Source organism: Nomascus leucogenys, chromosome 10 (assembly GCF_006542625.1).
Source record: "Nomascus leucogenys isolate Asia chromosome 10, Asia_NLE_v1, whole genome shotgun sequence".
Taxonomy (NCBI): domain Eukaryota; kingdom Metazoa; phylum Chordata; class Mammalia; order Primates; family Hylobatidae; genus Nomascus; species Nomascus leucogenys.
The window spans coordinates 20,502,285-20,528,874 of record NC_044390.1 but is presented as its reverse complement, the minus strand read 5'-3'; the positions used below and the strand labels follow the sequence as shown (position 1 = coordinate 20,528,874).

General features: G+C 37.5%; 1 protein-coding gene and 1 pseudogene across 3 annotated transcripts in view; both read right to left on the bottom strand.

The window, feature by feature from the left end:
• Positions 1-24,530, bottom strand: part of SLC6A15 (solute carrier family 6 member 15) — a 72,413-nt gene extending 47,883 nt beyond the window's left edge. For 2 of the 3 annotated variants that reach the window (XM_030819893.1, XM_012499926.2), the window contains exons 1-2: positions 24,177-24,530; positions 3,598-4,072 (exon numbers count right to left, since the gene is read on the bottom strand). In XM_030819893.1, coding sequence (XP_030675753.1) covers positions 3,598-3,886 — 289 coding nt within the window. In that variant the 5' untranslated portion in view covers positions 3,887-4,072; positions 24,177-24,530. Of the gene's footprint in view, positions 1-3,597; positions 4,073-24,176 lie in introns of those variants that run through there. The other variant, XM_030819892.1, reaches the window with a different exon arrangement.
• On the bottom strand, positions 5,655-5,808 carry LOC115837174 (annotated as a pseudogene).
• Positions 24,531-26,590: the final 2,060 nt, after the last annotated feature.

Sequence of the window (26,590 nt, the reverse complement as noted above, 5' to 3'; positions counted from 1 at the left end):
TGCAGTGAGCTGAGATTGCACCATTGCACTCCAGTCTGGGTGACACAATGAGACCTTGTCAAAAAAAAAAAAAAAAAAAGCCAAAAACAAAAAGAAAAGGACACTTACATGCATATGTTTACAGCAGTACAATTCACAATTGCAAAGATGTGGAACCAACCTAAGTGCCCTTCAACTAATGAGTGGATAAAGAAAAGGTGATATTATGCACCATAGAATACTACTTAGCCATAAAAAGGAACAATATAATGCCCTTCATTTTAAATTGAACGGAGCTGGAGGCCATTATTCTAAGTGAAGTAACTTAGGAGTAAAAAAACCAAAAACTTTATGTTCACATTTATAAGTAGGAGTTAGGCTATAAGTGTGCAAAGGCATACAGTATGATGTAATGGACTTTAGAGATTCAGAAGGGGAAGATTGGGATGGGAGATAGGGTTAAAAAACTACATATTATGTACAATGTATGCTACTTGGGTGAGAGGTGTATTAAAATCTCTGAATTCATCACTATATAATTCATTTATGTAACAAAAATCCACTTGTACTCCAAAAGCTATTGAAATAATTTTTCTTTTAAGCGTGGCATGTTGGCATGCTGGGTGCCTTGAACTAAAGGAAATTGGAAGGACCTCGGAAGCCAAGGCTTCTTGGCCTTTTCCTTTTCTCCCGTCTCTCACTCTTTTTTTGTCCCTGAAGCAAGTCACAGACACAAGATTTCTTTTCCCTCAAGGTGGGTCATAGAAACTAGAATGCCTCTTCCCCATAGCAAGCCACAAAACCTAGGAATGTCATTTTCTTCCTTCTCCCTTGAAGATCCTCATTCCAGAGACCTCATGTTTCATATCCAGGAGGAAGGAATGCTACTCAGAGAGGCCAAAAAGAATCTGAACAGACAGGACTTGCTGTGTTTGCTTCCTTTAGTCTATTCTCATTAAATCTACCCTTTTGTCCAATCACATTTCTAGATGGCTGCCTATTCTTCACGTAATCTAAGCATAAAAACAGACAGTTGGCCGGGTGCGGTGGCTCACGCCTGTAATCCCAGCACTTTGGGAGGCCGAGGCGGGTGGATCACGAGGTCAGGAGATCAAGACCATCCTGGCTAACACGGTGAAACCCTGTCTCTACCAAAAATAAAAAAATTAGCCGGGCGTGGTGACGGGCGCCTGTAGTCCCAGCTACTCTGGAGGCTGAGGCAGGAGAATGGCGTGAACCCGGGAGGCGGAGCCTGCAGTGAGCCGAGATCGCGCCACTGAACTCCAGCCTAGGCAAAAGAGCAAGACTCGGTCTCAGAAAAAAAAAAAAAAAAAAAAAGTTTTCCCTGAGTCTTTGGGTCTTCATTTCTGAAAGTTCTCATGTCATGTAAGGCTGCGATTAAATAAATGTGTTATGCTTTAAATACATATATCTGAACATGTACTTTTTGCCAGCCACATTTCTAAGCACATTGTCTGTAGCTATTAATGTATCTCTTACAAGAATCCTTAGAGATAGATACAATTATTAACCCTATTTCACAGGATGGAAACTAAGCCTGAACAAATGAGGTAGCCTGTGAAAGGTCACATGGTTAGTGTGAAAAAAAGCAAGGCTTCAGTCAAATTCCAACTTCAAAACCTGATCTGGAAGTCTCTATACTATACCACCTACTTCGCTTAACCGTTGTGCTTTAAAAGGATAATATCATTAGGCAAATAAACTTATATTGATTCTATAACCTTTTTTTCTATTACTCGAAAAGTGCTTAAATGATTCATGAATAAGATTTTTATAGCCTGAGGCAGAGGGCTATCTTCTGGTTGTGTAGCCAGAAAATATTCCTGCAACAATTAGAAGACTCAATGCCATACTGAATGGTCAGTACAATCTTTGGTACTGTAACAACCATTCTAAAGTGAAAAATCGGTTGGTATTTTATAATATGTACAGTACTGCTTTCTAGTATTTCCGTTTAGTAGAAAAGAATACTACAAAAGATATTTTGACTTTTTTAATATAGGGAAATAAGAAGGAGGAGCCATTTGTGCTAAGAACCAATTACTACATATAAAATCTTTTAGCACTCTCCAGCAAGAGAGAAATTGTACTAAATGGAAGTCAACCTGACTTTTCAGCCAAATCAGCTATCCTCCTTAATAGTGTGGTCAATACGACTTACAAGGCAAAAAAGTCTTAAAACCAGAATTGATATTCTGCTAGTCTTGGCAAATGGAATGATTTGTGAGAAACAAAAAGCAGGATAGTACATAGGTGCTTACAGCTGATTTAATCAATAATTCATGTGTGAGGTTACCGGCTAGCTAAGGAGATTTTCAGTATAGGGATGCATAGTGCATCACTGACTCTATGTATCCATCTTTACCTCTAAGGCAGATTTGCCAACTGGGCTACTTTTTCCAAACCTTTTGTTTTGTGCCTGTTTGAATTAACTAAAAGATATCTTAAACATATTTTGTCACCATAACATCTTAGAGTTTCATGTTTAGTGGCCAGGAAAAATTTACATACGCATGGGTTTTATTATTTTATTTGATGTAGGGTTTATAGATTACAACCACATTAAAAATAAACCATATTTTTGTCCAGTCAATAAAATTATCACAAACTAGAATCAAATACCAAAATATTCTTTATATACTTTGTGTCCTGAAATGCATGACTTATGGAATATTTTGTTTTCAGCCACACTTATTTTAACAGCATGTATATGTACATGATAATATTTCATATACATAGATAATAACATTTCAATCCAATGTTAGTTAAATTAAATTCAGTTTGATTTTGGTGCACTATAGAACTAGCATCATACATAAATAATTTTCCCCTTTGTTAAGTTTTTTCCCTAGACTTCTAAGATAATTTTGCTAAGTAAGCCTTTATAATTATAAGTACAAATACAAATATTAATAGCAAGAATAGCAATGATGTTGCAGATAATTTTGTTTAAAATTAAGGTTGCTAATTTCTTTAAAGTTGTCTTTGAAACTGAACATTGTTCCAAAATACCCCATAGAACTGGAAAGGAAATACATAAAATGCCTAAGGATGAAGAATGTCTAGCATTATATTATCTGTTTACATTCCTTCTACTGGGATCTAAATGTTCTCGTCAGCATTTGAAGATTATAATTATTCTAAGTTACATATCATTTTTTATTTTTTGAAGAATGAGGCAACTTAAAATTAAGAATTAATAAATCATGGAGAGAAAATTCTCTGTTTTCCTTCACCAGTATTGTCATATATCAGAAGCTTTAGGTTATTCTTCAAAGGGAATAACTTACAGGCACAAATGATGCAAGAAAAGTTTCACTCAGTAATTCAGAGATGTTTAATAAGCTTCCAGAGAAAGAAGTTGAGAATGTGTTACCCTTAAGCAGTCCCTGAGTATTCACAGCAAGCCCATCTGCTCCTGTGGAAACCTAATCCGAAAACATATCTGGGCTCACTTCCCACAAAGAAGTGGGTTTCTCTAGCTTTACAATGAAATTGAAAGTTTCAAAAATAATGAGACACAGCAATAATAGGAGCTCTTTGAGAAACCCAATTGCAATTTACTACAGTAATTTATCACTTAAAAAAATTACTTACCGCCCCCATTCTTCTGACATAGGTATGGAAATCGCCACACATTTCCTAAACCTACAGAAAACCCAACTTGGGCCAGGATGTATTGTAGTTTACTGTTCCAAGCTGGTCTTTCATCTTCGACTTCAGATCCTTCTTCAACATCTATATCTTTCTCTTCTTGGCCATCAACAATTAGTTCACTTGTCTTAAAAGCATCATCAGCTGAGTCTTCATTGGAAAGAAGGTCTTTGACAGACTCAGTAACATCATCATCTAATTCTCTTTTTACCACCTTGCTATTTTTGGGCATTGGAGAGTAAGGGAAGTATTTAAAAAAAAAAAAAAACTCCCTTATGACAAATGTGTTAATTCTGTTTTTCAAAACAATGTTACTTGATAGGAAGTAAAGACCGAGGATGATATCAAATAAATCCTTGATTCAAGGTGATAAAGCCTTCTGGTTTCTGAATCCGTATGTCCAGTATTCTGTAGGTACCTGTAAAATTATAAGTTGAAATGTGATCATATTTAATGATGAAAAATATTTAAAATACAGAATTATTCTTTTTTGTTTATTTTTATGATAGGAACCCTTTCTACAGAGTATAAAACATGCAATTGTCTTTAGCATTTCAGAGCTTACTATTCCCATAAGTATAAGAATTTTAAAGCACCTATGAGCTTCAAATACAATTTTCTTAGCTAACATCCTCCTTCTTGCAAAAATCTCAGATACACTCCAATGCATAATGAATATTCTGTTCATTAGTAACTAAACTTTTAGGACTCTTTTTCTTAATTCTTTATTTTTTCCTCCCTGACTAAAGCAGATATTTTCTTATATATTCCTGATTTTGTTCCTTGTGGAATTATATACACAATTGCAAACCATCTCTGTAAATTTGTCTCATATATAATCTCTTCCGTTCAAATATTCGTCATTCACTCATTTGTTATTAATTGTTCTTCTCAAAAATTTAACCTAGTTTATTTTATTTTATTTTTGGAGACAGGGTCCCACTCTGTCACCCAGGCTGGAGTGCTGTGGCAAAATCAGGACTCACTGCAGCCTGTACCTCTCCCAGAGAGCCTCTTGCTTCAGTCCCAGAAGTAGCTGCGACTACAGGTGTGTATCACCACACCCAGCTAATTTTCTTTTTCTTTTTTTTTTTTTTTTGTAGAGATGAAGTCTCACTGTGTTGCCTAGGCAGATCTCGAACTTCTGGGTTCAAGGGATCCCGCCTTGGCCTCCCAAAGTGCTGGGATTATATTGCATAAGCGATCGCACCCAACCCATTTGATATTTATTGTGATGGGGCTTTATGGGATACAATAATCAATGAAACGTACAAAGCATGTTTTTAAGGATCTTGTATTTAATAGAGAGAAAGGTACATCAAATAACAATACTATAGTGCAGAATTTAAATGACCCAACATTATTACAACAGGAAAGATCAGGAATGTTGGATAAAATTAGAGTTGAGCACAAATGGAGTGAGGTCATACCCAAACATAAGGAAAAGTATAAATGAGGTGAGAAACGATCGAAATGTACATTATATATGTGATCAGTCTCTTAATAGCTCAAGAAAAACCCTGTAATCACTTTGGGATTTTTTTTTCATTTCTTTATTTGTATGTTACATCTTCTATCCTTTTCCCCACTCAGATACAGACCAAGTAAGTATACAAGACATGTCTATAGACCAGCGACACTGTCTATGTTAAAATGTGACTGAAAATATGAGTGCCTCTCTTCAAATCTGGATCTGGAAGCTTATGAAATGGTAGCCCAGGAATTCTGCCCTTCATTTCTGGAATAAAATAGAATTACTTAAGAGAACTGCTGTTAGATTGACATTAAAATTCAAAGAAAACAACTATCATATTTCAATCTATAATCTTAATGAGCAAGACAAAGTTTTGGATAACCCAGTGGAAAAAAAAATTACTTAACTTACTATGTAACTAATTCATTGCCTTTAGGTTGGGATGATGTTTAGTTGTTTCTAAAATTAAAATATATACCCTAAGAACAAACACTTCTCATTTAGGATTTGGTGAAGATTAAGGGAAAACTGTTTAGAAAATTGTGAAAGAGATGCATTCCCAAAATATTTTGAGTGATAAACACATCTCCAGAATAGGTGTAAAACTTCCACAGTGATTATTTTAAACTGATAAGAACAGATACTTACACTTGATCTTAGCAAAAAGGCCGAGAAGCGATCACAGTGACTATTTCACAGAGGCCGACAAAGTTTTGATATGGAAATAATTCATGAGGTTTGACATTTTGTCTGTTTAATTTATATTATTTTCCCCTACAGCTCAATAAATATTAGTTGAATACATTAATAAATATAGCCATTGAAAAACTGAAATAAACAAATTTCTAGATGGTATTTGCTGGAAGAAAACAACCTGACATATAAAAAATTGTGATTTGTAAGACATGAATTATCCAGAAAAAACATTTACATTTATTAAATTATCTGAAGGTAAAATGTGTTGGCATAGTAGCAAGTGATATATGGATAAGAGCATGGATTTTAGTCTGACAAATTTGGAGTTGTGTCCTAGCACTATAACTTATTAATTGTGTAAATGCGGATAGTTATGCCTCTCTTAACCTCAGTTCCCACAATAAACTTCGGTTTCTTATTCCTTTTGCTTTTTCCATACAGACAGAAAAGTAAGGAGTATATCTGAGCTTAGAGATACTATTATAGTAAAAACACTCAATATTTTATGAAGAAAAAAAGTTTTAAATGGTGTTAACCATGAATCTCCCCCAAATTTTTACGGAAAATACTATATCTCTTCTATACATTTCTATTCTTTGGACAAAAAAATACACACACAAAAATCAAAATAAAAGGTAATACCTTTGGCTGCTACTCCATGTTTTTTACACACCAAGTGAATAATCCTTACCAATTTACATAAGATATCCTTTGGCAAAGTTTACACTTAAAAATTCTGATCAGACTACCTGAAGGTCATATTTTCTATTTTAAAAAATCAGTATCTAATGTAAACAAATTTTAAATGTAATATTATATCATAAACACTTTGAATATACATAAACATATACTATAGATATTGTATAACAACACTAGCCAAACTTTATAAAATAAAATACTTATTAAAAAGGGAGTTGAAGTGGGTATTTGCATGCATTAAGAGCTCCTTTTCTCATATGAGCAAAAAACTATAATGAATCCTTAATGATATTATAAATAAAATTATCTAAGCTCTCTTTTCTTACTATTGTTCTTACTCTGTCCCACTTCTTGGTCTGTCTGGGGTGGTTGTAGGAAGCTAGGGGAAGAATTGTAATTAACACTAAAATATTCACAATAACATGTAAGTCTGGGAAAAAATAAGTCATTGCCTTGAGAATGACATTGTTGGTCTTACTCACCCCCATATTACCAATGTTTAAACTTGTCTGTTGAATGAATGAACTGAAAGGTTTAAAGAATAAGATCATGTAACTAAACAAGTATTTTGCACTATTAGATGTTTTCATTTTTGTTTGTATTTTTTTTTTTTTTTTTTTGAGATGGAGTCTCACTCTGTTGCCCAGGCTGGAGTGCAGTGGCACGATCTCGGCTCACCACAACCTCCGCCTCCCAGGTTCAAGCAATTCTCTGCCTCAGCCACCTGAGTAGCTGGGATTACAGGCACCCATCCCCATGCCCGGCTAATTTTTGTATTTTTAGTAGAGATGAGGTTTCACCTTCTTGGTCAGGCTGGTCTTGAACTCCTGACCTCGTGATCCACCCACCTCGGCCTCCCAAAGTGCTAGGATTACAAGCGTGAGCCACCATGCCAAGCTTGTTTGTATTTTTACTTTAAGACCATGCACCCACTGAACATAAGAATTCACTTCTTGTGCACAGGTTTCATATAGCCAAAAGTAAGTAAATAAATTTAGTTTCTGAAGAGATTTATTAAAACTAAGTATAGCGACAACAATTTAGAAGCCAGATCAATTTCAAATTTTTAAGAGTAACTTTTTTGAAGGATAACCATTTTTATAAATTCTAAAAACCCACCTAAAAACTTAGTCCATAAACATAGATGAAAAAGAAAATCAAAAGAGAGGTTGGCAATTGCCAAAAATGTATTACAACTGTTACATCTGGGAGTAGAAGAAGAAACGAAGAGAAATGTCCCGGAAGAGAGATAGAGTGATAAAGTATCAGTGCTTGATAGGTCATATGGACAGTAGTGGAATCAGTATCAAGTAACAGCACAGCCTCTGCCAACTTAGCAGCATCCATTCTTGTGACAGAGAATCAACTGAGGAACAAACCATCACTCACTGCATTTCATCTGTACCGAAGAGTTGTAATACTTGTCCTCATCATTATTTGGTAAGAGCCTCCTGTCTACAACTGTACAATAGAGCAAGAGTCAACAAAATATTGCTCATGGGCCAAATACAACCCACCATCTGTATTTGGTAAAAAAGATTGTATTGGCATGTATCCATGCCCATAAAATATTGCTCATGGGCCAAATACAACCCACCATCTGTATTTTATAAAAAAAGATTGTGTTGGCACGTATCCATGCCCATAGATTTACATATTGCTATGGCTGATTTTGTGCTACAACAACAGAGTTATTGTTATGGACCATAAAGTCTAAAATGTTTACTAACTCTTCACTGAAAACATTTGCCAACCTCTCTTTCAGAGAATAAATCTAAATTGAAAATGTGGAGTTCCCCAGCTCACTCAATTTGTACGGCACTACTTTCCATGTCAAAAAATATTCCAATATAGAAATTTTCCTATTGAAAATGAGTAGTTCCAAATAATGAAAAATATGTCTATGGAAATGGAAAGATAGAGGTGATAGTGGACAGAGGAAGAAACATAAGCAAAAGGCATATACAGAATATAAATATACACCAGGAAACAATGTACTTCAGAGTTACAAAGAAACATTTATTTAAAATAAATTTCATGAAAGTGAACTAAAAGATTAACTGAAAGAAAAAGGTAAGTGGATGAACACAAGAAATGGGAGAATTCATCAGAGGACTAAAAATCACATTAGAAGCAACTGAAGGCCAGGTGTGGTGGCTCATGCCTGTAAACCCAGCACTTTGGGAGCACTAGGCGGGTGGATCACTTGAGGCCAGGAGTTTGAGGCCAGACTGGCCACTATGGTGAAACTCCCTCTCCACTAAAAAAATACAAAAATTAGCTGGGTGTGGTGGCAGGCACCTGTAATCCCAGATACTCAGGAGGCTGGGGCAGGAGAATCATTTGAACTGGGGAGACAGAGGTTGCAGGCAGAGGTTGCAGAGATCATACCACTGCATCCCAGCCTGGGTGACAGAGCAAGACTGTGTCTCAAATAAAATAAAATAAAGAAAAAGAAACAACAGAAACCAGAATAAACACTACCAAAACTATATCTGAGACATGGAGGACAGATGTAAAGAAAGTTCACAAAAAAGAAATGAAAAGTTACAAATATTTTAAAGTAATTTAGAAGAATGCTAATGAAAACTGAAGTCAGCTAAAGGTAATCCAACAAACTTCTAATTGGTATAGCCAAACACAATAATACAATTAATAAAACACAAAATACTAAAAGAAAAGGAGAGGTTTTGCTTGAAGACTTGTATTTGCAAATACTAATAACAATACAGAAGAGTAAACACTGATAAATTACTAAGATAAAGAATTCCTAGGGATTTCAAGCAGAAGTAGAAAGATGAAATTAAAACACTTCTCATAATACCATTAATAGATGAAATTAAAACACTTCTCATAATATTCATTAATTTCAATAAAACTAAGAGAAAAATATGTGATTTCCAATTTTATACCCAATTAATTTGTATTCCGATTATAAAAGCCACAGGCAAATATTCCTAAGCATAAGAGAAATGATGAGCCCTATGGGATGAAGGAGTGGGGAATGGAGGGAAAGACTACATAATCATAAAATTTAGCCAAACAGAGAAAACAAAGTAAAAGATCTCAGTAAAGAGGAGCCATGTTAAAGAATAGAAGTGAACATTAATTTAAACAAGGAGATATGGTTTACATTTTATAGAAATTATGTGCAGGGGACAATTGTGAATTAAATTACAAAAAAAATCAAAAATTGAAATGAGAGGAGAAAAAGAAATGAAAGTGTGAAAATATGCTCATCTTTCGTGTAGGAAGTAATAGATACTGTGTAAATATGACTTGGTTGGGCACAGTGGCTCACGCCTGTAATCACTGGGAGGCTGAGATGGGCAGATCACTTGATGCCAGGAGTTCAAGACCAGCCTGGCCAACATGGTGAAACCCCATCTCTACCAAAAACTACAAAAATTAGCCAGGCCTGGTGGCATGCACCTTTAGTCCCAGCTACTTGGTTGGCTGAGGCACAAGAATCACTTGAGCCAGGAGGTGGATGTTGCAGTGAGCTGAGATTGCACCACTGCACTCCAGCCTGGGTGACAGAGTGAGATCTGTCTTAAAAAACAAAAACAAAAAAAAACTTATTATGTAAAAGAGGATAATGACCTCAAGCTCTTCATGTTTTCATATAATCTTTCTTATTTAATTGTAATGTGATATTATAAGAATCAATATGTTTTGATGTGAAAAGACACGTATTGGTCCCAAATATTTATACATAGGTTTTAGAAAGAGACTGAGTTCAAATTGTAACTCTGTCACTTATGGTTTTATGACCCTGGCCAAGTTATTAAACTGTGCTTCAGTTTCTTCATTTATAAAATGAGAACAATAATATACTTTTCTACTGATAAAGTGCATAAGTCAATGTCAGCATGAGAGGTGACAGCATGCTGGCAGTCCTCACAGCCCTCGCTCGCTCTCGGCGCCTCCTCTGCCTGGGCTCCCACTTTGGTGGCACTTGAGGAGCCCTTCAGCCCACCATTGCACTGTGGGAGCCCCTTTCTGGGCTGGCCAAGGCGGGAGCTGGCTTCTTCAGCTTGCAGGGAGGTGTGGAGGGAGAGGCGCCAGCGAGAACCGGGGCTGCGCGCGAGCACTTGCGGGCTGGCTGGAGTTCCGGGTGGGCGTGGGCTTGGCGGGCCCCTCACTCAGAGCAGCCGGCCGGCCCTGCCGGGCCCGGGGCAATGAGGGGCTTAGCACCCAGGCCAGCAGCTGCGGAGGGTGTACTGGGTCCCCCAGCAGTGCCAGCCCACTGGCGCTGTGCTCGATTTCTCACCAGGCCTTAGCTGCCTTCCCACGGGGCAGGGCTCGGGACCTGCAGCCCGCCATGCCTGAGCCTCCCCGCCCTCCATGGGCTCCTGTGTGGCCCGAGCCTCCCTGACGAGCGCCACCCCCTGCTCCACGGGGCCCAGTCCCATTGACCACCCAAGGGCTGAGGAGCGCGAGCGCACGGCATGGGACTGGCAGGCAGCTCCAACTGCAGCCTGGGTGCAGGATCCACTGGGTTAAGCCAGCTGGGCTCCTGAGTCTGGTGGAGACGTGGAGAACCTTTATGTCTAGCTCAGGGATTGTAAATACACCAATCAGCACCCTGTGTCTAGCTCAGGGTCTGTGAATGCACCAATCGACACTCTGTATCTAGCTGCTCTGGTGGGGCCTTGGAGAACCTTTATGTCTAGCTCAAGGATTGTAAATACACCAATCGGCACTCTGTATCTAGCTCAAGGTTTGCAAACACACCAATCAGCACCCTGTGTCTAGCTCAAGGTTTGTGAATGCACCAATCGACACTCTGTATCTAGCTGCTCTGGTGGGGCCTTGGAGAACCTTTGTGTCCATACTCTGTATCTAATCGATCTGATGGGGAGGTGTAGAACCTTTATGTCTTGCTCAGGGATTGTAAACGCACCAATCTGCACCCTGTCAAAACAGACCACTCGGCTCTACCAATCAGCAGGACGTGGGTGGGGCCAGATAAGAGAATAAAAGCAGGCTGCCCCAGCCAGCAGTGGCAACCCACTCGGGTCCCCTTCCACACTGTGGAAGCTTTGTTCTTTGGCTCTTTGCGATAAATCTTGCTACTGCTCACTCTTTGGGTCCATGCTGCTTTTATGAGCTGTAACACTCACCGGGAAGGTCTGCAGCTTCACTCCTGAAGCCAGCGGGACCATGAGCCCACCAGGAGGAACAACTCCAGACGTGCCGCCTTAAGAGCTGTAACACTCATTGCGAAGGTCTGCAGCTTCACTCCTGAGCCAGCGAAGACCACGAACTCACCAGAAGGAAGAAACTCCGAACACATCCGAACATCAGAAGGAACGAACAACTCCAGACGCGCCACCTTAAGAGCTGTAACACTCACCGCGAGGGTCTGCGGGTTCATTCTTTAAGTCAGTGAGACCAAGAACCCACCAATTCCGGACACAAGCACACTCAGAGGACTCAATATATTCTCTCTTTTATTACTATGATTATCACAACACTTATATAACTGATTTGTTGTAGATGTTTCTGTAATATTAAGGACAATATTAGGTCCAGAGCCAATGCTACATGTTTTAATTTTCTCCTTAACACAACTTTTTGTTTGTTTCAGTTATCCATTGCTGCACATCAAATCTCCTCTATATTTAGTGGCTTTGAAAAACAATTTAATTCGTTCATGCTTCGCTGAATTTGCAGCGTGAACTAGGCTTACAGGATCAGTTGTTCTTGAATTCAGTCCTGCACTGCAGTGATCTGTCAGTTCCAAGGAGGTGGTCTAATATGGTCTAACTGACATTCTAGCAAAAGTCAGGCTATCAGCTGGAGCACTTTGGTTTGCTTATAAGTAATCTCTCCAAAATACTAGCTGCAACTTGTTCATATTGTAGCTCAGATTTTCAACCGTAGCCCAAAAAAAGGTGAGCCCAATGTACAAGTGCTACTAGAGCCTCTCTCTATTTCACATTGGCTAATGCCTCATTGGCCAAAGAAAGTCTCAAATGTAAGTCCATACTGATTCAAGAGTAGAGATTAAACCTTACTTTTTGATGGGACGGACAAAAAAACCCTACTGCAAAAGCCATGCATAGAAAGGAAAAAAAAGATACTGCCACTATCTTTGAAAAAAATTCAGCATTTGCTTAGTTTCCACCTCCCTGGAGTTTTAATCTTGAGGAGAGGCACAAAGAGATCAAAAAGTAGGCATGTCATCCAATTCCATCAAAGGCATTATGCCCAGGCTGTAAATACTACCGTAGTCATGGACATTGGTTCCTAGTTTTCAGAACTATTTTCATTCTTGCCTTTTTCCATTTCATTGCCAAGCACCCCATTGTTTCTTTGAGCTCCTGTGACTGCCAATATTACTTTTCTTTGCCTCTTATCCAGCATCAGTTTCTACAGCTTGCAAAGAACCCCAAATGGCTTACCAATTATGAATCAAAAACTACTGCTATATTTCCATTCATCTATCTATGTAAATGAACATAAATGCACAAATATGTTGGGAACTTTACATTACTTAAATTTGAACTTATATTTACCTTTTTCTCAATCTCTCATTTTTTGTATTGTTTTAGTTATCTTCGTATATTTTTCAAAATAAATCTATTTTGAAGCACTTAAAACTAGATCCAAAATTTTTAAAATCATGATAATAAATTTCCAACTCAGTGGTTCTTAACCCCAACCATTTTACTTTTTGTGTTCTTTTTCAAGATTGTTTCACCTATTCTAGGTTCTTTTATTTCCACATAATTTTTGAAATCAGCTTGACAATTTCTACCACAAAAAAACCCAGCCTACTAGGATTTAAAATTGAATTACATTGATTTCATTGATCTATTTGGGGAACACTGACATCTACCAAATCGAGTTTTCCAGTCTATAAACTTGGTGTATCTTATTATTTATTTCATGTCTTTAATTTCTCTCAACAGTGTTTCAGAGATTTCAGTATACTGGTCTTGCACAACTTTTGTTAAATTTATCTTCGATTAATGTGTGTTTGGGGTATGATTGCAAATTCTTTTCTTAGGTTTCAATTATATTTTGCTAGTATATGCAATATAACTGATTTTTAATATAGGCTTCTGCCCACATAGATGCTAAATCAAGTTTTGCATCTTTCTAAGATCCCAGGGGACCTCCACTTACATAATCATGTCATCAGTCAATAATGATAATTTAACTTTCATTTTTATAATTATTTACTTTTATATCTTTCTCTTGACTTATTTTACTGGCTAAGACATCCACCAAAACATTGTCTAGAAATGCTAAAGGCAAACATCTTCATTTATGTCTCAGTGTTATTTGGAAAGTAGACAATATTCCCCTACGTACAGTGTTAATTGGGCATTGTTTCATAGATCCCTTTATTAGTTTAGAGAAGTTACTTTATATTCCTAGTTCAGTGAGGTCATTAGTTTGAATTACTGTGTTAAATTTTGACAAATTATTTTTGCCTTTATTAAGATAACCATATCAGTTCTTCATCTATTCATATGGAGTATCACATTCGTTGCTTTTGTATCTTAAAAGAATCTTTCATTTATGAAATAAACCTCACTTGGTCAAGATGAATTACTTTTTAATATATCACTAAAATAAATCTGCTATATTTTGTTATAGATTTTCTTTCAACTACATGCATAGGAAAGTAGGTATATATATATATGCGTATATATACATGTGTATGTATATATATGTGTGTATATATATATATAATGTATTTTGCTTCTCTGGTTTTGGTGGTGTCTTAGAAGGCTTTGAAATGATTTATATTTCATTTTCTGAGTATGTGTGTAGAATTAGTTTTATTCTTCTTTAAAAGTTTGGCAGCACTCACCAATAAAGCCATCTGGGCTTGGGGTTTTCTTTCTGAAAATGTTTTAAATTAAAAATTCAATTCATTTCATTGTTATACAGCTACTAAGATTTTCCTTTTCTTGTTTTACTTTTGGTAAGCCATCTTTTTGAAGGATTTGTCCATTTTATGTAAGGTGCCAAACTCATTGCCATAAAGTGTTCCATAATATTCCACAGTCTTTTAAACATATATAGAATTCGTCATCATATCTTTATTACTGATATTGGTAATAGGTCTTTTTCTTTGTTTTTATCTTGACCAGTCTTGCTATAATATGTTCACTACAAAATTAACTCAATACTTTGTCATTCTTGTTCCACCTTTCAAAATTTTCTACCTCCCAAGCCATTGTTACAATCTCTTTTGAAATTATATTAAATTTTAATTAACATTTCCGGTGAAAATATGCAAACACTTGAAGTAGCAGGTAGGTATCTGCATCTGACATATATGATGGATGACTCAAACATATATATCTGCACTGGCTAATTTTTGGCATTTGTCACAAGCTTAGTATTCTATAATAAAGCACTAGAACACTAGTAAATTATCTCCCTGACTTTGACAACTAAAAATTTCACTGAAAAAAAAGTTTTATTTAAATATGAACTAATTTGAATATGGAATGTTTAATTATTTATAGATTCAAATGAAATTCATTTTTCTATTTTCTAATATAGGACAAAAATAAAGACCATCCAAATAAAATCAAAATTTGGACCATATTGTAATGCTCAAGAAAAATTGTCACCATATGCTGATTAGTTTATAGTTATGGTATAATTATAGAGGAAAAATATTTTCATCAAGAGATTTCATGAAATACTGAAATAATCTTGATGAATAATATGAAATATTTTTAACAATGTAGAATTCAATAAATTGAAATGTATTTTGCGAATTATATCCTGCTTTACATAAAATTTTTTCACTGAGCTATCAAGTAAAAAATTACAGAGCCAACCAAATGGAAGGGAACATTTTTTTACAAATAACAATACCAAGTCACAATTTATACTTCATTAAATATATATGTTGTTTTCCCCAAAGGTGGGCTATAAATAACACACCTATCAGAATGGCTAAACTATGTTTTTTAAAGTAACACCACCAAATATTGGTGAGGACATGTAGAAACTAAATCAATCACATGTTGCTGGTGGAACTGTAAAATGGTACAGCCACTCTGAAAAACAACTTGGTTACTTTTAACACTAATAAAGACTTCTCGGCCGGGCGCGGCGGCTCACGCTTGTAATCCCAGCACTTTGGGAGCCCGAGGCGGGCGGATCATGAGGTCAGGAGATCGAGACCACGGTGAAACCCCGTCTCTACTAAAAAATACAAAAAAAAAAATTTAGCCGGGCGTGGTGGCGGGCGCCTGCAGTCCCAGCTACTCAGAGAGGCTGAGGCAGGAGAATGGCGTGAACCCGGGAGGTGGAGCTTGCAGTGAGCCGAGATTGCGCCACTGCACTCCAGCCTGGGCGACAGAGCGAGACTCCGTCTCAAAAAAAAATATAAAAATAAAAATAAAGACTTCTCATAGTAACCAGCAACTATATTTCAGAGATACATCATAGAAAAATTAAAAAAAACTTAACAAAACTTGTATACAAATGTCCATAGCAGCTTTACTCATAAAAGTGGTATTGATATTCCAGCCCTAGCTGAACTGCCAGCTAACACCAATTAGAGCAAATGAACCACCCAAATGAGCCCAACCACCCCACAGAAGAATGATTTTAAAAAGTCATTATTTTAAGACACTATGTTGTAGAATGGTTTGTTGTGTAGCAATAGATACCTGAAACATTTGTTTATGGATAAAATTAATTATGTATTGGATTTAACTAAAATTATACAAACTTTGCTGAAATTTAAAATACTGTCCAATAACCTGTTCACAATGTGGCTAGATCTATGTATAGGATATGTGGTTTAGGTTTTTAAATACACACAGCGATTTTATTTTAACCACAAAATAGGTATTAACTTTCAAAGCCACATTTGGTCAATCATATGTAAAGCTGCATATAGTCAATTTCATGCTTAAGGCATCTTGGATATCGTAAGTGAAACAGGAATTATCATTGCAAAATCTGCAGACATCAAAATGACCATGAGAGAATACTAACAACTCTACACACATGAATTTAGTAACTTAGGTGTAACCAATCAGTTCCTTAAAAAACACAAACTACCACCACTTAGCCAATAAGAAATAGATCATTTAATAGCTATATTACTAATAAACAAGTTGAATGCATAATTTTAAAACTGTCACAAAAGAAATCTCACTGGAAAATTCTACCAAATATTTAAGGAAGAATTAACATCAATTCAACACAATCTCTTCAGGCAATAGAAGATGATAGAATAATTTGTATTTCATTTTATGAAAGCAGTATTACTCAGATACCAAAACCAGGCGAAGATCATAGTAAAAAATAAAAAACTACAGATCAATATTCCTAATGAATATAGACACAAAATTCCTTTACACCGTGTTAGAAAACAGAATTCAGCGATGTATAAAAAGAATTATATTCCATGATCAAGTAGGGTTTATCTTAAGTATTCAAGGTTGGTTCAATATTCAAAAATCAATATGTAATACACAATAATAACAGGCTAAAGGAAAAATCACATGACTGTATCTACTGATGCATAAAAGGCAAAATTCAATGTCCATTTATGATCAAAAATGTCAAAAGTTAGGAATAGAAGGAAACTTTCTCAACTTGATCAACAGCGTCTACAAAAAATTTACAGTTGACAGTATATTTACTGGTGAAACACTAAATGCTTTTCCTTCAGGGTAAGAAACAAGATAAAAACATTTACTCTCACACTCTTATTCAACATAGTATTGGAATTTCTAAGGAGTGGCATAAGGCAAGGAAAAGGAAATACAGTCAGCCCTTAGTGTCCAAGGGACATTGTTCGAGGACCTCTCACAAATACCAAAATCTCAGATGCTCAAGTCCCACATTTATCTGTGGGTCCTGCATCCCACAAGTACTGTATTCACATCTGCATTTGGTTGAATCTGTGGATGCAGAACCTAAGGATACGGAAGGCTACCCGTATAAGTCACATAAATCAAGAAATAAGAACAGCCAAGTTACAAAAGAGTTGCATCACATAAGGATTCCCTGTGTTGGCCTTTTTTTAACTATAACCACTTTGCTCCAGTCTCCAGGCTCTTCTTAGCTCCTGGCAACCTCTAATCTGTTCTCCATATTTATTTTTTGGTCGTTTCAAGAATGTTACATGAAGGTAATAATACAGTATTCAATTTTTTGGTAGACATTCTGAATGTCTATATTATAAATTCTAATGAATCTACAAAAATACCTTTTAGAGTAATAGTCCAAAAAAGTCACAGAATACACAGGAAACATACACAAATCATTTATAGTTCCATATGTTACCAATAGACCAGTGAACACAGAAATTAAAAATGCAATAGCATTTACAATCATTAAACCGACATAATTACATGAAAATGTAACAAAACCTGGATAGTACATTTTTGCTGAAAACTACAAAGTGCTGATAAAGTAAATGAAAGAAGATCTAAATGTATGGGAAGACATGCCATGTTCATGGATTAGAAAGCTCAGCATAGGAAATATGTCAAATTTCCCTAAATTGATATATTGTTAAATGAATTCCTATCAAAATATCAGTGACATTTTTCTACAAAGAAGATTATTTCAAAATTTATATGAACAGGCAAAAAATTAGAGGAGCTACAACAATTGTAAACAGAAGAATGAAGTGGGAGGAATGATTCTACCTAATTTCGTGACTTATTATATAGCTACAGTAATGAAGTCTATGTGAGGTTGGTGAAAGGATAGACAAAAATGAATGTAACGGAAGAGGCTACCCAGAAAGAAGTGCACACAATATGCCCAACTAATTTTTGATAAAAGTACCAAAGCAATTTCAATGGAGAAAAAAATAGTTCTTTCAACAAATCGTTCTGGAAATAATTTGACATCCCCAGGCAAAACTACAACCCTGAACCTAAAGCTCATATCTTATACAAAAATTAATTCAAAATGAATCACAAACTTAAGTGGAAAATATAAAACTTGAGGAAACAAATCATCAGATTAAATCTTTGAGATCTGGGGTTAACCAAAGAGCTCTTAGACATGACAAAAGCAGGATTCAGAAACACAAAAATTGATAAACTGGGCCTCAAAATTTGAAACTTTTGCTCTGTGAAAGAACCTATTAAGAGGATGAAAAAAAAGATTAAATAGGGGAGAATATATTTGAAGGTCACAAAGGACTGGTGTTTAGAATATATAAAGAACTCTTAAAACTCGACCGTTGCCAGGCGCAGTGGCTCATGCCTGTAATCCCAGCACTTTGGGAGGCCCAGACGGGTGGATCTCGAGGTCAGGAGATTGAGACCATCCTGGCTAACACGGTGAAACCCCGTCTATACTAAAAATACAAAAATTAGCCAGGCATGTTGGCGGGTACCTGTAGTCCCAGCTACTTGGGAGGCTGAGGCAGGAGAATGGTGTGAACCCGGGAGACGGAGCTTGCAGTGAGCTGAAATGGTGCCACTGCACTCCAGCCTGGGCGACAGAAGGAGACTCCGTCTCGAAAAAAACAAAAAACAAACAACAAAAAAACTCGACCATTATAAATAAAATAAGAAAACAGGTAGAGACATGTCATTGAATATTATATATGAATGACAAATAAGCACATGAAATGAGGCTCGATATTATTAGCCATTAGGTAAATGCAAATTTAAAATACAATAAGATGTTGCTATATACCTATTAGAATGGCCAAAATATAGTGACAACCAAATTCTGGCAAGGATGCAGAGAAAATGGATCATTTATTCATTACTGGTGAGAATGTAAAATTGTACAAACACTCTGGAAAACAGTTTGACTGTTCATTTAAAAACTAAACACACTGCTACCACATAACCGAGCAAGTGTTCTCATTTATCCCAGATAAATGAAAATTTATGTTCCAGAAAAGCCTATGCAGGAATGTCCATAGCAGTTTTGTTTACATTAAGCCTAAACTAGAAATAATCCAGATGTCATTCAATGGGTAAATAGTTATAAATTCTGGCACATCCATACCATTAAGTACTACTCAGCAAAAACTACCAATATACGTAACTTAGATGAATCTACAGAAAATTATGCTGAGTGAAAAAACATCAATTGAAATACATTGAATACTGTATGATTACATTTATATAATATTCTTGCAATGACCAAAAAATAAATATGGAGAACAGAGTAGAGGTTGCCAGGAGTTAAGGAGAGGCTGGGGACTGGAGTGAAGTGGTTGTGGTTATAAAAGGCCATTATGTAATGGAACTCTTTTGTAACTTAACTATATCAATGTCAGTATTCTGATTAGGAAGGTTTAATATAGTTATCACAAAATGTTATATTTGCAGGAAATTTGTCAAGAGCTCACAAGAACTCTCTGTGTTATTTCTTACCAACTACATGGGACTCAACACCCATCTCAAAATTAAGACTTTTTTTATACCCTAAAATTATGCCTTTTTTGCTAGTATAATTGGTTAACTTTATTGAATCAAGTACTAAATATGCTTCTCCAATATAATGTTATTACTAGAACTCTTGAAAGAGGAAGCTTTCTTGTAAATTCAGAAACAACAACAAAAATCAGGGGGTCGTCAAAATACTCATTGACTTTCGTACCTTACTAATTCCATGGCACCTGATGAATGAATAAAACTCTACCAAAGGCATTTATTTGCCCCTGTCTTCACTTTAAAATATTTTATATATTTATATTTTGAATACAAAATACTATAATATGATATTAAAGTGCAAAGAGTAAAGAAATATATACATATATATATATCTTCCTAACCTTTCTCCCTAGAATATACTGTACCATCTGTATCTCCCAATAAGTAATCAAAATCTTCAATAAATATTTTCTGTATATTCAAGCATATATATATGTGTGTACACACTTAAACACTCTATATATATTCAAGCCAATATGTGTTTTCTCCCCACCAGCCCCCAATCTGCTTCTTTTTATGCAACTAATACTATGTGCATAATTCTACCTCTTAGGTTTTCACTCAAATAAATTCTTCAAAACTTTTGATCTCAATGTAATAGCTTCATTTAAAAAAACTTCTGTATGATATTCCTTGGTATAGGTATACCATATATTTAGATCATCGCTGATAATTTGCTACTACAATGTTCCAACAAATTACTTTGTATATCTTGCATCTCCATATCTGTAGAATAAATTCCTAGAACTGGAACAGCTTGATCAAAAGGTACAAGCTTTTATAATTTTGACAAATATTACCAAATAGCCCTTTATAAAAATTGTGTCCATTTGCACTATCACCAGCAATGCATGAGAGTGCCTGCTTTCTTCTACCATCTTCTATATAACAAATAATCTCTTTGATCTTTGCCAATCTGATAGGTGAAAAAGTTCCCAAAGTATGCATTCTATTTAAAAATAAAAATCAATTAATCTTATGTGAAAAGATACCTTAGCACATTAATCACAAGGAAATAAAGTGACCTTCAAGGCTGAACACAACTTACGACTCTGCCCTGTGTCCAGTGATACTATACATTTAAAATTGCCCTATATCCCAGTTTATTTTTAGGGCTTGTTGTTCACAGAAAAAGAGATGATAATTACTGGTCAAAGTTAATATTTAAGCAGATAAATACATCAAAAATTGTTTAGTAAAGACGGCCAGAAGAGTGGTGTGATAAGCAAAGTGGAAATAAATCTAATGATTTCTGCTATGTAACCTTGAATGTTGTTCATGCATCCAACTATACTTGTGGATTTTTATTAATACTATCTGCTGAGAAACCATTTCAAAATCTACTCTGCATAGCTGCATAAGAATATACTGATATATCCTATCATGCATATGTATGTAGTAATAAAGAATTAACATACTCTTCCACAAGGTGAGAGGTCCATTGAGAAGTGAAAGAGAAGTTTTTAGGAGCTTTTGATAGCCACCAAGCTCTCTTTTGGGTCTGCTATTCTAAGTCAATGATTCAATTGCCTAGATGATATAATCCCAGAGTTAAAAGGAATGCGAATATCTTACCTATTCATACACAAATTATATTTTATGACAGGAGAAGCATATTTACAATTTCAACTATGATCACTGGGTAAGGTAATAACTATGAATATGGACTTTAGAGTTTAGTAACTATTCTGACTTATTTTAAATGTTTCAGTAGATGACAAGGAAGGCATCTCATCTGATTATTGGCATCTCTCATAACTGTTATCCAGTTTTAAGATTCTGCATTATTTCATATTTATTGAGTGATAGAGTACTGATCTCCTGGGAACATATAAAAATACCTTTCTTTATTCGATTAAAATACTACATCTTGAGTTAACTATATTAGAATTATAAAATAATTTTTCAATCAAGTATATAATGTGCAATCAGAAAAAAAGAAAAGCTTATCAACAGTAAAAGATTATCTTTCTTTAAAAATCCTATTAATTCCTGTCATCCTAAAAAAAAGAAAAAAAAAACCGAAAGCTTTATTTAGAGAAAAATGGTTAATAAATTCAATTTTAAATTTGTTGGGATATGTTTTACTACAACAAATACACATGGATCATTGATGATTCCATAGAAAAGGCAACAACACATAAAAATAAAATCGCCTGATTTTGATGGTCAAATATCTTGAATTTAATATGAGAGAAAAAATACATACTGTTTGTTAGTCCAAACTGCACCATGTTGTAAGCTCCCTGCTATTTTGCAGACTTTGGTCAAAGCGAAACATTTCACAGGGTTTCAAGCTGTGAGAAACATCCCGTCTAACCAACTGACCACGAGTTGGACAAAGGCCCAACTAAAGAGACATCCCTATCATATCTTGCTGGACAAAGGTCCAAGGAACACCCTGAACACCAGAACAACATCCCGCCGGAACAAGAGCCAGAACCGCCTCTTCATGGAAGCAGCTTAATATCCCGCGGAGCAGCAAGCAATACTGCTCAGACCCCTTCTGCCCATGCCTATAAATTGCCCCAGCCTGAAAGCGGCAGCGGGCTCCTGCATTAGGCTGGTCCCCCACTTCTGTAGGTTTTATGCTGGACAGAAAGCCTGAATTTGCTGTTGAGCCACCCTCTTTCTGTGTGTGTGCGTGCGTGTGTGTATGTGTGTTTCTTTAACCCTTAACCCTCACCTTCCCTTCAAAACCTAACACTGTTCAAAGAAAATTTAGTCCATCATTAAGTATTTATTAAGAACGTACAAGTCAAGTCCCGTACTAGGTGCCTAAGACATAAATAGGTCTGTATTTCAACAATGATCTTGCAGAAATAAAGTTGGGTGGGTGAAGGGCTTGATGGGGTTGTGTCTGCAGATAACAATTCCTCAAAACAACCACTTTGTTGCTGGTATTGCGAAAAAGCAATCAGGCATTGACAGTTAGAAAACAGCTTTTACAGCATGGGCGATGAGGAGCCCCAAAGCAGCATATAAAACAAATCCTTCATTTCTCCCATACGTCTTAAGTAGTGAACCGCAAGGATGGTGCAGACTAAGATTGCGTCTACCTTTAAGATCTGGAGGGGAAAATGGCAAGACCAGAAGAAACGGTCGCAGGCTCATTTGCATAAGCACCCAAACACTGCTTACGTCACTGCGCCGAAGTCCAGACCCCGCCCCGTCTTACTCCAGCCTTTCCCAGCTAGGGAGGAGGGTCGAAAGGGAAAGCGGGACCCCGGAGAGCGCGAGCCTGGGGGCTTTGCTTCCTAAAACGCACATCAAAGGCTGCTTCTCAGCTCAGGAAAAATAATTCCCGTTCCCGCAGCCTGTGCCACTGGGTGGGTCATGCCTGTCCCCGAACGCCTCGGGCGTCTTGATTCATTCTTATGTATCAGGCTGGTGCGCCTACATTAGAGTGCAAGGTTTTCCCTGTACTCAACACCGTCTTCTTCCCAGTCACACACAGACCAGCCTAGTGAAAGAAAAGTAGAAACGATCTGGGTTTCTAACTGCTTCCCATCTTCTTACAATCCCAACAGCACCACCCTCACCGCCACACTCTCAAATTCCAGGATGCGCAGAAACACAGGAGCCGTGATTGCTCCAGCAGCCACGTGCCTTTCGTACGTCGAAAGGCCCCCTTTCCGGCCATTTATCACAGGATACCTCAAGCAAAAGGGAACTGTGGTCACCTGAAAACACTCTGTCCTCGGTACTCGCCTTCTGCCTTTGCTAAAGCGAACGCAAGCGAATGAGGAATAAAGCTCTCTGCTCTCCCCGCCCCATCGCCCACCTGCACGAGGTTTAGCTTCCAATTCACCTCGCCTCTCTCTCTGCCCCGACCCTCCCAACTTTCCTCTTGGACTTTCCCGTGTTGGACCCCACCCTTCAACCAACCCCGACTTGACTTGGAAACGAGTAGGTCTCTGGGGATGCTGTGGGCAATTTCCACGACGGGAAGAAAGGACGGCGGCACGTTTCAACCCATGTGCTTCCCCTTACATGTGCAGCCTGTCGCCCCCCACCCTGATTGTACAGAGATGCAGAGTTAGAATGTTGCCCGCCCAGCCCAGCTTCTCCCTCCCAAGGCTTTTGAGCTGCTCTCCCTCCTCCCACCCCAAGAAGCAGCGAGGCTTCCCAGCATCCATCCATCAATTCGTTCCCGGTGCTGGTGCTCAGGCTCCTGGGTGGCTAATGGCGAGCCCCACCTCAACCCCAGTTGTGCTCTTAGCGTAGGCGCTTGCCATTACCGTCAGTGTGTCTTGACCAAGCGCCTCTTGCTGCTTCCACGTCCCGGCAGGAACAGCAGCAGTCGCGAAAGGGTAGGGTCCAGGTGGCTGCGACGGAGGCCGAAGAGGAGCTGTTTGCAGAGAAGCAGCTTCCTGCCTAGGTTGGGACCCGGAGCTGGGTTTTGGGGGTCGCTGCCCTGCAGGCTGGCAAGGAGAGACTCGTGAGCGCCTGTGTGTCTGCCAGGGAAACAGCACGGGATACAGGCGCGCGGGTGCGGGTGCGCGGGTACATGCGTATGTGTGTGTGTGCGCGCGCGCGTGTGTATGTGTGAGGGTGTGACGGAGGCGCCCACGTGCCCGGCCCGCCCATGTTACGGCCGCCTACCGGCTGCAGAGGAGAAGGGTAGGCTGTGGGCGGCGGCGGGGCGCGGAGGGGTAGCCAGGAGCGCAGGCTGGGCTCCGCACCTCCCTGCCCCAAAACCCACTGATGCAGCGGCCACTGCGGCTGCCCAGCGGCGTCTTCCCAGAGCCCGGGGCTGTGTCCACCCCATGCAGGATGCAACTGAGGAAGCCCGCTCCAAAGCAAAACAAAACAAATTCCTTCAGCCATCCCGTCTTTCTCCAACCCACTCAAGCGAAAGAATGGACACCAGTTACCCGCCGCTGACTTTTGTCTCAGTGAGAATAATAATAGGCATGGTGCTACCTGGCACCACCTGAATATTCTCCAAGAGTCAGTAATGGGACTAGAAAAAATGGGTGACCCAAAGAACATTTTCCCCTACCTATCTCCCCAAGCCGGCCATTTACACCTCTGGCGAAAGAAAAAGCCTCTGGGCATTGGCTTCTCCGTCAGGCAATGGCCTCATAGCGCTCAGTGATTCTCGCCAGGTTATGAAAGGCCGTTTTAGAAAGCTGGTCCTCACCCACCCTGTGTTGGTGCCTCAGCAGCTGACAAGATGAAGCCTGACTTACCTCTGCTGACAATCAAGGCATGCTGGTAATTAAGCCACGTGGAGAATTCCTAAAATATACACCTCTGAACACAAAGCTTAGCCTCCTTTTGAAAATGGCGGAACCGTCCCCTAAACAGTGCATATGCTCTAGGGATGAAATTTTCCGTCCTTGAAACGTTCAAAATTTGAAAGAAATGCAAAATGAACCTAGAATGTAGGTAGAAAGGTTCAGTAACTTAGCAAAGTACATTTTTCACTTCCAGATTATTCATATTACTCTTAAAAAATACTTTTGTGCACTTTTAGGCCTTTTAACAATCCCTCAGATTTTTACGGTTCGTATCCAATTAAGATTGAATTAAATTAAAAAGGCCATTGCAAACAGGTTTTTCATACAGTGAAAAATCTCTTGGAAAGAAATCACAAGACCTAAATTTCAGGTCAGAACATTGCTACTAATCCTTAGCTTTTAAAACAGCCAAGAGAGCTTTTTCTCAGCCTCTCTTCCAATCCCAACTTAGAAAAATTAAAAGTTAAGAAATTAAATTAGATTTGATTCCCTGATACACCTCCCCTGCCATGAGTAAATAAATGCTCTTTGATAGATGCACCACGGGAAAAAATAAAAACAGTCAAAATAAACCTTTTATAGGACTTTTTTTTGCTTTTTACTTCACATTTTGGTGACAGGCAAATATTTAAAGTTGATATATAAAGAAACTGAAATACAGTACCAACATTATCAATAACAACTGCGAAAATTTTAAGAAAATAAGGAGAGCTGTGTCCACCATGATCAGGATTAGGATAATCTGTGGGAAACAAAGTTATCCGTATGCTGGCAGAAATCATTTAAGGTAGTACCAAGAAGTATGAAAATTATTTCTCTCCCATGCTTTTTCACTAATGTCTGATACCTAATTCCAATACATATGCATAGGTCACAGAATATTTGTAGAGCGATGCCCTCCATAATGACTGATACTAATTTATGTCTCAATGCCAATGAAGAGAAGTAGGAGAAAGCAACTATTGTTTTAAGCTTCCCACTAAGTACCTGGGGCTTAATAATATCTTATTTAATCCTCTCAAATAATTAATGAAGTGATTTTTCCTAATTTAGAGATTAGAGAGAGGTGATACTCAAAAAAAAAATTGCAAGAAGTCATACAACTTGTTCAATGACAGAATGGAGAAATAAATTCAGATCTGCTGGCCTCAAACTTCATGTGCTTTTATATTATCTTGTAACCCTTTAATAAATTATGTATTTTTAACAGGAGGAAAGAGTGGAATCTCAACATAAGTGGTAGGCAACTTTGAAAACAATAAATAGATGAAGAATGGAGAGACCCCAAAAGCAGAGTCTGGGAACTCCAGCCAAAGGTAAAATGTATCCATTTTTAAAATTTAACAACAATGAGTCTTCAAAGATTTAAAATTCAATTGCTAATGTCTTTTAGGCTAATGATTACAGAG